Source organism: Melopsittacus undulatus, chromosome Z (assembly GCF_012275295.1).
Source record: "Melopsittacus undulatus isolate bMelUnd1 chromosome Z, bMelUnd1.mat.Z, whole genome shotgun sequence".
NCBI classification, from domain to species: Eukaryota; Metazoa; Chordata; class Aves; order Psittaciformes; family Psittaculidae; genus Melopsittacus; species Melopsittacus undulatus.
The window spans coordinates 1,834,733-1,847,909 of NC_047557.1; the positions used below are offsets into that span (position 1 = coordinate 1,834,733).

The following is a 13,177-nucleotide window of genomic DNA, read 5'->3' on the forward strand; positions in this document are numbered from 1 at the left end:
TTACTTTTAAATTGCAAATGTGAACGTAGATGTGGTCTTGCCATTGAGCAGCTTTCCTCATGTGATTTTGGGTAATTTACTCAATTGGGTTCCTCTCTGGAAAAGCCATACTCCTTATGCACCGAGGGTTTCCTTTATCTGAAAGCCATTTGCAATGCATACATGACTTTGCAGATGTAAGATGTAATCTTTTCAAAAAGAAATTTTTACTTGAAGTCCTCTGGTGTTGCCTTTCTCTAGTTAATTTAGAAACAAACTCTAAAAAATGGAAAAAAAAATCAGATTTTGTGTAATTATATGTAACTTAAGATTGAATCCCAGCGCTGCATTCCTCAGTGGGTACATGGAAGCTCAAGTAGTTTGCAGCCTAGTATTTTAATCACCTGGTTAAGAACAAATGGCAGCCGAGCTGATGTGGATTCAAAGTGCAGGGGATTTAATCTGTATCTGCTGTTTTTATTGAAAATTAAAAAAAGTTTGCCTTAATTAAATGTTGTTTCCTTTATGTTTTGAAAAGGATCCAGACAAGTTCCAGTTTGGCCGTACCAAGATCTTTTTCCGTGCAGGCCAGGTGGCTTATCTGGAGAAACTGCGAGCAGATAAGTTCAGAGCTGCCACAATCATGATTCAGAAGACAGTGCGGGGTTGGCTGCAGTGGGTCAGGTACAGAAGGCTCAGACAAGCTACAGTCACCATCCAGCGCTACACACGTGGGCACCTGGCACGGAGGTGGGTCCTGGGGAGCCCTCTGAGGAAGGGCTGGCTGGGATGTGCTTTGGAGCACTTGTATTTTCAATCTGTTCAATTTTATAGGCCTTAAACATGTGGATTTCATATAAGAAACATTGAAAATGCTCTGCATGAAGTGTTGCTTTAAGCCCTGTGAAGACCCATATTGGGCATGTAGATGCCACTACAGTGAAAGCTTCTCTGCTGAAATCACAGCTTGTTCCTGGCCTCTCTCCATAGCTTTATTCAGGATCAAGAGATCAAAATTCTTTACCTCAAACTGAATGATTTCATATCTATATAAATTTAATTTCTAAGTACTGAGCCAGGGCTATGGCATAGGCAGCTAGGTTATAAACAGATGACTGGAGTATTCTGAGAAATGTAGACGAGTGTTTCACAGAACGGATATTTTATTGAGTAACTCTGATAAAGGGCATGCATGTCATTCAGTGAGCACTTTGCTGGTTGGTGTGTGCTCCTCTTCTGCAGGCACTAGGTTTATACTTCCTGATATTCATGGGAAGTTCTCAGAATTGTTTTGCTGTATCATTTGCAATGAGAAAGATTACTGCAAATCACTGGCAATGGGGCTATTTATACTACAGAATAATAGAACTCAGTGTTTAACCCTCTGTGTGCAAGAACCTCATGTTGATGCTTTCCTGGGATTTCTGGGATATAGGTAAATATATGCTGGAGAGTAGGCCGCTAGTAGCAGATGTGGGGTGGTTGTGAGGGAGCAATAAAGCATCTTTATTGCATCTTATGCCCCTTATTATGTCAAACACTTGCATCTTGTGCCCCTTATTATGTCAAACACTGCCATTGGCCTATATTTAGCCAAGCTGGCTTCAGGCAATTCACAGGTAGGAATGAGTAGTATATTTTGGTCCTTTCAGGTTTGTTTCCTTCCTTGTTTTCTCCTTAGAGAAGCTTTGGTGTGTTGGCTATGTTGTTTGTTTTTGCGCAGCAATGTTCTCTCTCTGGTTCTGAGTTAGCATCTGCCCACCAGTAGTATTGCTAATATACCTAACCTGTAGCCCAGTTGGCACTGCTTGAGCTTGGGCAACATGAGATGCTGTCTATATGCCACAGGGCTCCTGCATAGTAATTTCTTCACTCCTGGTTGCTGGATGAATGTCGATTTCTATTAATTATTAAGGGTGAATGTAAAGAACTTCCATGTTCTTTCCAAGGACCTGATGAAATCCATCCGCGGGTCCTGAAGGAGCTGGTGAATGAAGTTGCTAAGCCACTGGCCATCATATTTGAAAAATCATGGCAGTCAGGTGAAGTTCCTGATAACTGGAAAAAGGGAAATATAACCCCCATTTTCAAGAAAGGGAAAATGGATGACCCAGGGAATTAGACACCAGTCAGTCTCACCTCTGTGCCTGGCAAAATCTTGGAGCAAAATCTCCTGGAAGGCATGCTAGGGCACATGAAAAATGAAGAGGTGCTTGGTGACAGTCAGCATGGCTTTACTAGGGGGAAATCCTGCCTGACCAATTTGGTGGCCTTCTATGACAGGGCTATGGAACAGATGGACAGGGGTGGAGCAAGTTGATGTCATCTACCTGGACTTGTGCAAAGTGTTCGACACTGTCCCACACAACATCCTTGTCTCTAAATTGGAGACTCACCCATTTGATAGGTGGACCACTTGGTGGATAAAGAACTGGCTGGATGGTCACATGCAAAGAGTTGTGATCAATGGTTCAATGTCCGGCTGGAGACCGGTAACGAGTGATGTCCCTTAGGGATCGGTGTTGGGACCGGTCTTGTTTAACATCTTTGTCACTGACATGGACAGTGGGATTGAGTGTGCCCTCAGCAAGTTTTCCGATGACACCAAGCTGTGTGGTTCTGTTGATACGCTAGAGGGAAGGAATGCCATCCAGAGGGACCTTGACACGCTTGTGAGGTGAGCTGATGCTAAACTTACAAAGTTTAACCATGCCAAGTGCAAGGTCCTACACCTGGGTCAGAGCAATCCCAGGCACAGCTACAGGTTGGGCAGAGAAGAGATTCAGAGCAGCCCAAGAAGAAGGACTTGGGGGTGTTGGTCGATGAGAAAATGAACATGAGCCGGCTTCAGTGTGCGCTTACAGCCCAGAAAGCAACCGTATCCTGGTCTGCATCAAAAGGAGTGTGACCAGCAGGTTGAAGGAGGTGATCCTGCCCCTCTACTCTGCTCTCGTGAGACCTCACCTGGAGCATTGTGTGCAGTTCTGGTGTCCTCAACATAAAAAGGACATGGAACTGTTGGAACAAGTCCAGAGGAGGCCATGAGGATGATCAGGGACTGGAGCACCTCCTGTATGAAGACAAGCTGAGAAAGTTGGGGCTGTTCAGCCTGGAGAAAAGAAGGCTGCATGGAGACCTCATAGCAGCCTTCCAGTATCTGAAGGGGGCCTACAGGGATGCTGAGGAGGGACTCTTCATTAGGTACTGAAGTGATAGGACAAGGGGTAACGGGTTGAAACTTAACCAGGGGAAGTTTAGACTGGATATAAGGAAGAAATTCTTTGCTGTAAGTGTGGTGAGGCACTGGAATGGGTTGCCCAGGGAGGTTGTGAATGCTCCATCGCTGGAGGTGCTCAAGGCCAGGCTGGATGAAGCCTTGGGTGATATGGTTTAGTGTGAGGTGTCCATGCCCATGGCAGGGGGGTTGGAACTAGATGATCTTAAGGTCGTTTCCAACCCTAACTATTCTGTGATTCGATGATTTCCTCTAATTTATAAAATATCTCTGTGATGTATTTGGAAGACCATCAGAGATGCTAACTGAATTTGTGTTCTTATTTGTGCTCTTAAAAGGCATTTGCCTCATGGAAAATCTGGGGATGAGAAGGTCTCCAATAAGCAAAGCTGGGCAATTTGGTGGCTTCTATTTAAAACTGAGCATGGATTCTTCTTGTCCTTAGAAGTCCATATACATCTCTAGGCTCATGGTTACAGGTCCCTCTTGGCAGTCTCAAGCCCACTTCAAGACAAGGCAAATGAGGCAGAAGCAATAAGAGGAAGGTTAAGAGAAAGAGAGTCTGTGATTAACTTTAGCCTCTCCAATGGGCTGTCCATGCACACCTACAGACTTGGACACTATATTTGACTTCACATCAGTTGACCATCCCTTTAAGGAGGAAGGAGGAATGCCTGGTGATGTTGAGGTGATGGGGTATGAGCTAAAAGAGAGGCTGAAAGCAGATGTGCCAAAACCACCTGCAGCAGTTCTTCAACATGATTTTTCAGGTCACCTATTCATAGGGATGGATGTCATCTAAACAACTGCTTTCTTCTCTTTTGTAAAGGGACTATCTCTTGTCCTCTTTAATAAGCTCTGATTCAGTAGGTCCTAATGAGAAGGAAACTACATAAACCAGTCTGATATGTCTCTTGGTTTTTATATGCTTTTCACAAAATAAAGTAGATCAAATATCTATAAAATCTTTCTTATAATAAAAATCTATATAATGCTTCATGTTGACAGCAATAAACAACAAATTCAGCAGAACGAGCTAAATATAAAATTTGAGGTTTCACGGGCATTTATTAACCTGTATAACAGCAAATTGAACATGAATTCAGCTGGAGAATGAGAGCAGCATGCCATGGAGTTGAGCACATCCCTCATTATTTACTCTCTGTGAATTGCCTGGGGCTCTGCTCATGAATGTAGCTAAACCAGTGCACACCAGTTTAAATGTCAAATCAGCTTGTTGCTGTTTTCTCTCAGTTGGCAGATACTCAGCACAACAATTGCTTTTTATAGTTAGGGAAGTGATGGAGCCAACCTGGACATTGATTGGCTTAAGTACTCAAGACAAAGAGTTCAAACCAAGGAAAAAGCTGGAAAATATTTGTTTTAAATGGTAGTTAGGAATCGTGAAGTGTGTCGATTTCTAGTTCCAGTGCTCCTGGGTGCCATGGATGCTGTCTGATTGCATGCATGTTCCCATTAGTATAACAGGGAGATGCTATCTGCTGCTCTTCTCTTAGCCCTACTTCTAGATTGGTCTTTCTTGAATACCATAAAGCTACTTTTGGATGAGAGGTTTTTCTCTGCCCGGTTTGGAATTTATTACAAAAGAAGAAGAGTTTAATTTACTATTAACTTTTTTTTTTTCCTGTGCTTTGCAGACTCGCTGAGCACCTGAGGAGGACAAGAGCTGCCATCATCTGCCAGAAGCAGTACCGAATGCTACGGATCCTCCGAGCTTACCAGAGGGTCCGCACTGCAACCATCACCATTCAGGCTTTTGCTCGGGGCATGATTGTCAGGAGGATTTATCACAAGGTACTGACTCCACAGAATGGCTTTGCGTTAGGCAAGAGTAGAAAGAGCCTTACCTCCACTGGCATAGCACAATGATGTATTTATTTTGCCCACTTTGATGTTTTATGAAGCTGACAGCCTCTGGTGTTTCCGGAGAGCACATGGTGATGGCAAGGATAGCCATTTAAAGCTATGCAAGCAAACAAGATTTTGGCAGCAGCTCTTCAGCAGGGCAGCTAAATGAAGTTAGTACTTCAGGTGCCAGACGGCATTGTGGAAATCTGGAAATGTCATTTGATCTAACCCATACTCTGCAAAAACCTCCCTGACAAGCTGAATTTGTATCTGAGCTGTGCTGAAGGTACTGTTTCCAGAATGGAAGGAAGACCAGTTGGGTCAAGTAATTTATTGATATAAATCCCTCTTTAATTAATTATCTCCATTAGTAAACCAGGAGCTGGAAGCAAGGAAGTCACGGTTTCATGACACTAAGTGAGAAGTGATAAGTGCTCCATCCCTGGCAGTGTTCAAGGCCAGGTTGGACAGAGTCTTGAGTGACATGGTCTAGTGTGAGGTGTCCCTCCCCATGGCCAGGGTCATTGCAACTGGATGATCTTAAGGTCCTTTCCAACCCAAACCATTCTGTGATTCTGTGAAACTGAGAACAACTCTGGGAAGTCTTCAGTCTGCTCCTCAGGTCCGGCCTTAGTTTTGTAGTCACCGAATTTATGTCTGTGAGGATACTGGAATTCATGTAAGAGGCATGGTGAACCAGGAGGGGAAATCTTGCTTCTGGAGTTGATGGAAGCCTACCAGAGACGTCAGTGATGTCCCCCAAAACAGAGCAGCTGGATGCTGGTGATCAGGAATTTATGCTGGCACTGCTTTATCAGCATCTATTTTTTGAATCAGAAGCCTCTACAGGGAAGACAACTGGTCCAGCATTCAAACTCTCTGAGTGTCGAGATAACCCAAAATCTTAACAAGTTGTAGAAGTCGGCTCTGAAGGTCAGGCTTCTCAAAACTGAGCATCTTTTATCACTGAAGCACCAGGATATAGGCGGTATTGGTTCAAATGCATGCTTAGCAACAGATGCAGGACTACAGGTGATGCTCCATAAGATTAGGCTGTTGTAAAACCTGTTGTAAGACCAGAGTAAACCCCCAGGGCAATGCAGTAGGGTTCCTTCTAGTTGTTCGGGCACCCGCAGCCCAAACATCTGTGAGAGTGACAAAGCTGGAGACATACAAATCTTATTTCAGAGCAGCTCCTGCTCCTACTGTATCCGAAGTTCACATTATCGTTTTATTCTGAGTTAAAATTTGTAAATGCAAAGAAAGCCTTAGGGTGAAACAAAAGATTTGTAAGAGAATCTGCTGTGGTACCTTTTCTGAGACAACTTATCCCCAGCTAATAACAGCAAAGTGTCTTGTAATCTTAAAATTCTCCTGCTATTTCTTTCCTCATAATATGACAGCATAGATGAACATAAGAACATTATTAACAGCGTGCTGTTATATCTCATATGTCAGCCTTCAGGTTTAGAGGAAGCAGTTGAACTGCCACCTACTGAAAAGATAGTTGTAAATTTTGGGGGATAAATTAAATCAAAAGTGCCAGAAGTTTCACAAAACCAGATACTAGTTCCCAGAAATTGAAGCATGCAAGAGAACTGGCTGCAGGCTGTACCAGGAGGACTCTAGGGTTTTATTTGAAGGTCATCCACATGATAAGGAATCCCACCAGGACAGCATTTTATCTGCTGTATAAATTATCATAATGCAGGGGTGGAACACAGAAAAACAATCTACAAACCTGTTCTGGTGTGACTTACATCTGATGCTGAAGGGACAGTAAGTTTGTTGCTAAGTGTTGGTGTGTCTGTTAATGGGTGTTTATTCTGCTAGCTGTGGATCTCTTGTATCTGAGCACTGTTCTGGAGTTGTCCCTAAACACATAGAACCAGCTAAGTTGGAAAAGACCTTTAAGATCAAGTCTAGCCTTTACCTCAGCATTGCCTGAGCCACCACTAACACATGTCACTAAGGTCCTCGTCTACACAGTCTGTGAACACTTCCATGGATGGTGAGCCCACCACTGCCGTGGGAATCCTGGAAGTGGTGAAGTCTCACTTCAGCTCAGATATCCCCTGTCCCCATCAAGTCTTCTACCCACTGAACAGGATCATACCCCTCATTGCACTGGCTAAGCAGGACTTGACGCTCTTTAGTGAGCAGCATGGCTCCTAAGAGAGGACTGGATGTGTCCTGCCTGCATCAGTTGAGCTCAGAGATTAGAGAACTCCCCCCCCCCCCGGAGGGGGAATTGAAGTACCCCTTCCCATCTATGAAAGAGGATGCAAAATAACAGCTTCTATCTCCAGCCATCACCCTGTACACAACCAGGACACTGCTTCTTGGAGGAGAATCCCTTTTGAAGGCAGATTAGGAAGTGCTGAGTGTTGTGTTGCACCAGATGAGGGCTGTTGCTACCTTTACAGTGACTTTTCCTCTGTGACTGTTCTGTAGATCCTGGTGGAGCACAAAGCCATCATCCTCCAGAAGTACACACGGGGCTGGCTGGCCCGCACTCGGTTCCGCCGGGTCAGGGCGGCCACCATTGTCCTGCAGTGCTGCTACCGGCGCATGAAAGCCAGGCAGCAGCTGAAGGCGCTGAAGATTGAGGCCCGCTCAGCACAACACCTAAAGAAGCTCAATGTTGGCATGGAGAACAAGGTGGTCCAGCTCCAGAGGAAGATTGATGAGCAGGTATGTCCTGAGCCATGCTGATCCTGCTGCTGCTTTGCCTGTCTGCTGCTGTCCTTCCTCGAAAAGGTTTTCTCTTCCTGTGGTGTCTGGGAAGGATGCCATGGTGGTGACAGCCTTCTGCTACTGCTGGCTATACATCTGGGACACTGCCATGGAAGTGCAGATGCACTTGGATCTTGGGTCTCCAGCAGGCTCTATGAAGAGCTTGCTTGGTAAGCTGGAAAAGCTGCACTGTCATTGTTGTGAGAATGACCCAGAGGGACTCAGGGGAGGACAAAATGGTAATTTTGAAAGCTGTTGCTTGAAAACCCAAGCCAGTTCCATGTGAAATCTCCATGTCCCAAAGGACTGGATTGTTCCATTACCCTTTCTTCTTTGTAAGCACTAAGAACGCAGACTGTCTGCTGCATTTTGTTGTACTGAACCGTATGCCATGAGTCTTGTTACCTAGAAGGTAAACAGTAAATTGGGCAAATACTTCACAAAGTAGTCTGAGCATATTCTTGTGTTACTGGACACAACATGTGTTCAGAGGTAAAAGCCATGACGAGGGGTGAGATGGCACAGTATGGTAGATGCTTATGTGGGTGACTTGACGGTTTTACACACACAGAGTTCTTTACCAGTTGCCACTTGTCATTGACAATCTGCACAATACTAGTTTGATTACACACTTAGGAGGAGAGTTTTCCCCACCTACTCACATGTCTGCAAATTACTCTGATAAATACTCTCTCTGTTGCTTCCCAGTACTGTGCAAGATTTTCAGGGATGAGTATAAGAAATGCTTTGTAGGATCCAGTTGCATCCATTACTATGAGCAGGGATATTCATATCCACCTATATCCTTAACCAGCCTTCTCACAGGCAGAAGAAACATTCTGTATAATTCAGCATGCCTACTTACTGTAGTACCAACTATTAGTAGTTGCAGCTTATCATTCTGTTAGGATGTTAACAGGGATGTGTACAAAACATGCAGTTTTCTTATGGCCTTAAATCACTCCCATCCCTGCAGGACGTGAGAGGTCCTGTGATGGAGATGAGAAATGACTCTGCATTGGCTCAGATGCCACAGAGTCAAGATACCCAGGGATTTGCATTACTGCAGGCCACTTCCATTGCTGAATTAATTGGCTGCAAAGTGTGCACCGCAGTAGAGTCTGACTTTTAAGCTGTGGTGTTTAATTAAAAAATGCCTGCTTGCACACTTAGATTTTGCAGACAAACCATAGCTTAGGAATAGAAAACCTTAGGCATAAAGTTTTCTATGTATTTATATAGAATCATAGGATCACAGGACGGTTTGGGTTGGAAAAGACCTTAACACCATCTAGTTCCAACCCCCCTGCCATGGGCAAGGACACTTCACACTAGACCAGGTAAATGTCAGAAACCTGTTAGATATGACCTTTCATCTGGAGGGTAAGTGGCCGTCCTGGGTTCAGCAGTAGCAGTCATTTTTTCCCCTTCTTGGTAGCTGGTGCAGTGCTGTGTTTTGACTTCCGGGCTGGGAACAGTTCCTGATAGCGAGCATGTTTTGAGTTACTGTGCAAATGTTCAGTTTGTCCTAAGCCTTTTCTGAGCTAAACTCTGCCAGGGAGGAGGGGAAGCCGGGAGGAAGGAGAGACAGGACACCTGACCCAGGCTAGCCAAAGAGGTATTCCATACCACAGCACGTCATGCCCAGGATGTAACCGGGAGTTACCCGGAAGGGCTGGAGCTCTGGAAGGATGGAGGAGGTATCAGTCAGTGCTCGGTCGGGCAGGGTGGGAGGAGGTACGGGTCGATGGCTGGTGAGGTGTTGTATTCTCTTCACTTGTTATTTGCTTTATCATTATTATTTGTAGTAGTAGTGGCAATAATGATTTGTGTTATACCTTAGTTATTAAACCGTTCTTATCTCAACCCGTGGGGGCTACATTCTTCGGATTCTCCTTCCTAACTCTCTGGGAGTTGGGGGAGCAAGGGGGGGAGTGAGTGAACGAACTGTGCGGATTTGTTTAAGCCATGACAGTGGTGTAATTAATTAGGATGAGTCCATATATTTGGGCTGAACTCATGCAATGAGCACGTGTTAGGTCTGCTGAGCTGTTGGACTCGGCAGTGGAGCAGCAGTATGCATTTTTGCTATTTCCCCCCCTGCCCCAGTTCCAGACCATACAGTGCTAGGAAAGGTGTGGGGGTGGAACAATAAAGGTAAAACAGTCTCTGGTTAATGTCAGCTTTCCCTTCGTGGATTGTGAAAGCAGCAGAAAGGTCTAGTTTAGGGAAGGAGACATGGAGAGCTTTTAAGTAGGCAGAAATAATGGGATAGAGCTTGTCTTGATCGGCCTTGGTCTCCACATGGAACGTTTTAGAGTTGCTTTGATATTTTCTGTGTAGCTTTTGCAGTAAAGAATTGCTCTGTATGATTGGTGTAGTCTGTCCAGAGAACAGATTTTAACCATCATTTCAGGACTTACAGGTTTCCCTGGGATGCTTTGGAAGTGTTAATGAGCACTGTTCCAGTGGATGTGTTTTCTGGCAGTAGCGAGTTTGTTGCACAATTGTTTCCCTGAAGTATCTTGATTTCAGTCCTTGCTAATCTGTAAGGATGAGCTTTCAAAATGCCAATTAGCTGTTTAAGAAAAAAAATAAAACATACTTATGGGTTACCTCGAGAGCTGCATTAGTATAATTTTCCAACTAGTGTGATGCAAAATGTTTGTATTGCTGCTACTTTAGCTCATGAATGGAGATACAATAGTCCATGTGCCCCTGAGGAAGAGATCTTTCTCTGAAAACATTAAAACCTGTTGTTGTATGTCAGCCTCAGCTTACATGCTCTAGCATCCATTACTGGGGCCAATTTAATTCAGTTTCTAAATCAGGTGAGAGATTTTTTTCCCACACACAATAAAGATTTAAGTCTGTTTTGCTGTGAAATATCTGCACTGGACCACTTCTTTCTATCCACACTGGACCACTTCTAGTTTGGGGTTTTTTTTTCCAGGTACTTGACTTTCTTTACATGTACCCACTTTTTAAGGCTGTTACTTAATTTAGTGTTGTGTATTCATGCAGCCAATATTTAGACTCACTGTGAGCTCCTAGCACTGTTAATGCAAACGGCAGTATCTCTGTGAGCATTGATTGTGAAATAAAGCTTGCTTGGGTAACAGCAGTGGTGATGTTGTCTCTGCTGTTGGTAGCAAAATAAACCCTAGATTGGTTCACAGGGCCTGGATTGAAACCAAGCTGATCACAGCCCTGCTGGGCTGGATAATGATTTAAAATAACCAAGTTCAAGTCTAACAGGGTCTTTTGAGCAATCTCTTATTGCAGCAGGGACCAGTTGTTTTGGTATAGGGAAGGAAATGTTTTCTCATGGCTCTAGTAGCTAATAACAAGAAAAAGCATTCCTGTGCATTTATCTTTTATATGGATTGAAATCTTAGTTGGCTGCTATGCAAAAATCACAGAATCACAAACTGGTTTGGGCTGGGAGGGACCTTAAAGCTCACCCAGTTCCAACCCCCTGCCACGGGCAGGGACATCTCACACTACACCAGGTTGCTCCAAGCCCCTGTGTCCAACCTGGCCTTGAACACTGCCAGGGATGGGGCAGCCACAGCTTCTCTGGGCACCCTGTGCCAGCACCTCAGCACCCTCACAGGGAAGTGCTTCTGCCCAAGAGCTCATCTCAGTCTCCCCTCTTTCTGTTCAAATCATATACGTAAACTTTGGGACATAAAGCTATGAAACTCTGGGTGTTGGAGAACAAGCAGAGTCTGGGAGAAGCAGCAGAGGTTTGTGAACCAGAGTAGTTATTGCCATTCTCTGCAAAGCTTTTCTTAAATAAATAATTTCTTCAACACCACAGGAGCACTGAATTTTGCTGTTCACTAATAATTCATTACAAGGAAGTGAAGGAAAAGATGTTAATGTCCCCTCTTTACTTGGTTTTCCACTGGAGATGTGTCTTAATTTTGCTTCAGAGAGCTGAGGTTACAGCAAGAGAGGTGTGCTTTGGGAAGTTACCTAGGGAGGGACCAAAAAGATGATCAGAGCAATGGTAGAAGAAGTGACCCTATGAACCAGTTTGGGAATCTAGGAGACGAATCTGAAGTATGGCTGAAGGTTTCTGGTTTCCAGCAACCCACCATGCATTTGTCCATTGCTTGTCTGCTTGTCTACCTGTGTAGACCTAGAAGATGAAATGCTGCTTTCCTGAATGGTTTGATATTTTTGTTTGTTTGTGGGGTTTGTTTGTTTTGTGTTTTTTTTGTTGTTGTTGGGTTTTTTTTCTTTTTTTCTAGGCTATAATGTTCTTTGAAAACTAACTGCTGTACAGGAGTTATTAGGGGCCTTTGGCCCTATTACAGAGATAGGTATCCCATCCCTGGCAGTGTTCAAGGAAGGCTGGACAGTGCTTGGAGCAACCTGCTCTAGTGGAAAGTGTCCCTGCCTGTGGCAGGGGTAGGAACTGGATGAGCTTTAAGCTCCTTTCAATCTAAACCATTCATTCCATGATCATACTTTATTTTGTATTTAAGTTGGGGTTTTTTTCTTGATTATTTGACTCTGCTGAGCATCTAAATGAATTTTCATCTCAGGATCTGTGACTTTGCACCTTTGCTGTTTATCCTGACTCTGTATCAGGACTCCCCTAGTCCATTGACTTCAAATGTTACATTTGTGTCTTTAAACACTTCTGTCTTCTGGCTGTTTCACATCAAGCTTATCATGCCTCTAAATCAATTAAAAACTTCTGGAGTTTCTCATGAGCTGGTGTCACGCTGCGGGTGACTGAAGCTCTGAGAAACAGCAGAAGGCTAAATTGCAGAACACTCATCTGGTCTGGACAGCGATGTTTTCCAGCAGAACCAGGAAGGGCCAAAACTGATATTTCTGATAAGAGAAATATCCATCAAAGCCCCGTTTAAGAAAGCAATGCCTTTTGGATCTGTTGTACAGTGATATGAGCCCAGATCTTTCCAGCTGTGTTGAAAGATTTCAAAACGAAAAATCCAGACTACACTTCAAATTTAAAAATAGTTCTTTTGTTCTCATGATTACTGACCTGTTGTTAGCAAACTTGTGTGGCAGGTTCTTCACTGAAGCTCTTGGTCTGTTATGAATTCATTGTCCTTTCTGGGCCTGGCTAATATTGATGGTGTTTTATTAGTCACTGACTAATCACTGACTTTAACCATGAAAATGACATGAGGCTGCTGAATTTTCAGGTCATAAAAACTTGGAGCAAATCATCGGTAAATGCTTTAAAAAGAGAAAATTTGAGCAAAGAAGACAGTTGAGCTGGCACATGACTAAAAGCTGGGGTTTAGGGAGCTCTTTGTGCTCAAAGCTGCAATTATGCTACCTTGTGTTGTTACCCCTGGTTCCTGTGGGCATAGG

The 13,177-nt window shown here is 44.0% G+C and overlaps 1 protein-coding gene across 1 annotated transcript in view; it reads left to right on the plus strand.

Annotated features, from left to right (window-relative positions):
* MYO5B (myosin VB) overlaps positions 1-13,177 on the plus strand; it is a 162,870-nt gene that overhangs the window by 105,834 nt on the left and 43,859 nt on the right. Inside the window, exons 20-22 of the mRNA XM_005145400.3 lie at positions 518-729; positions 4,873-5,029; positions 7,538-7,777. Coding sequence (XP_005145457.2) covers positions 518-729; positions 4,873-5,029; positions 7,538-7,777 — 609 coding nt within the window. The remainder of the gene's footprint in view (positions 1-517; positions 730-4,872; positions 5,030-7,537; positions 7,778-13,177) is intronic.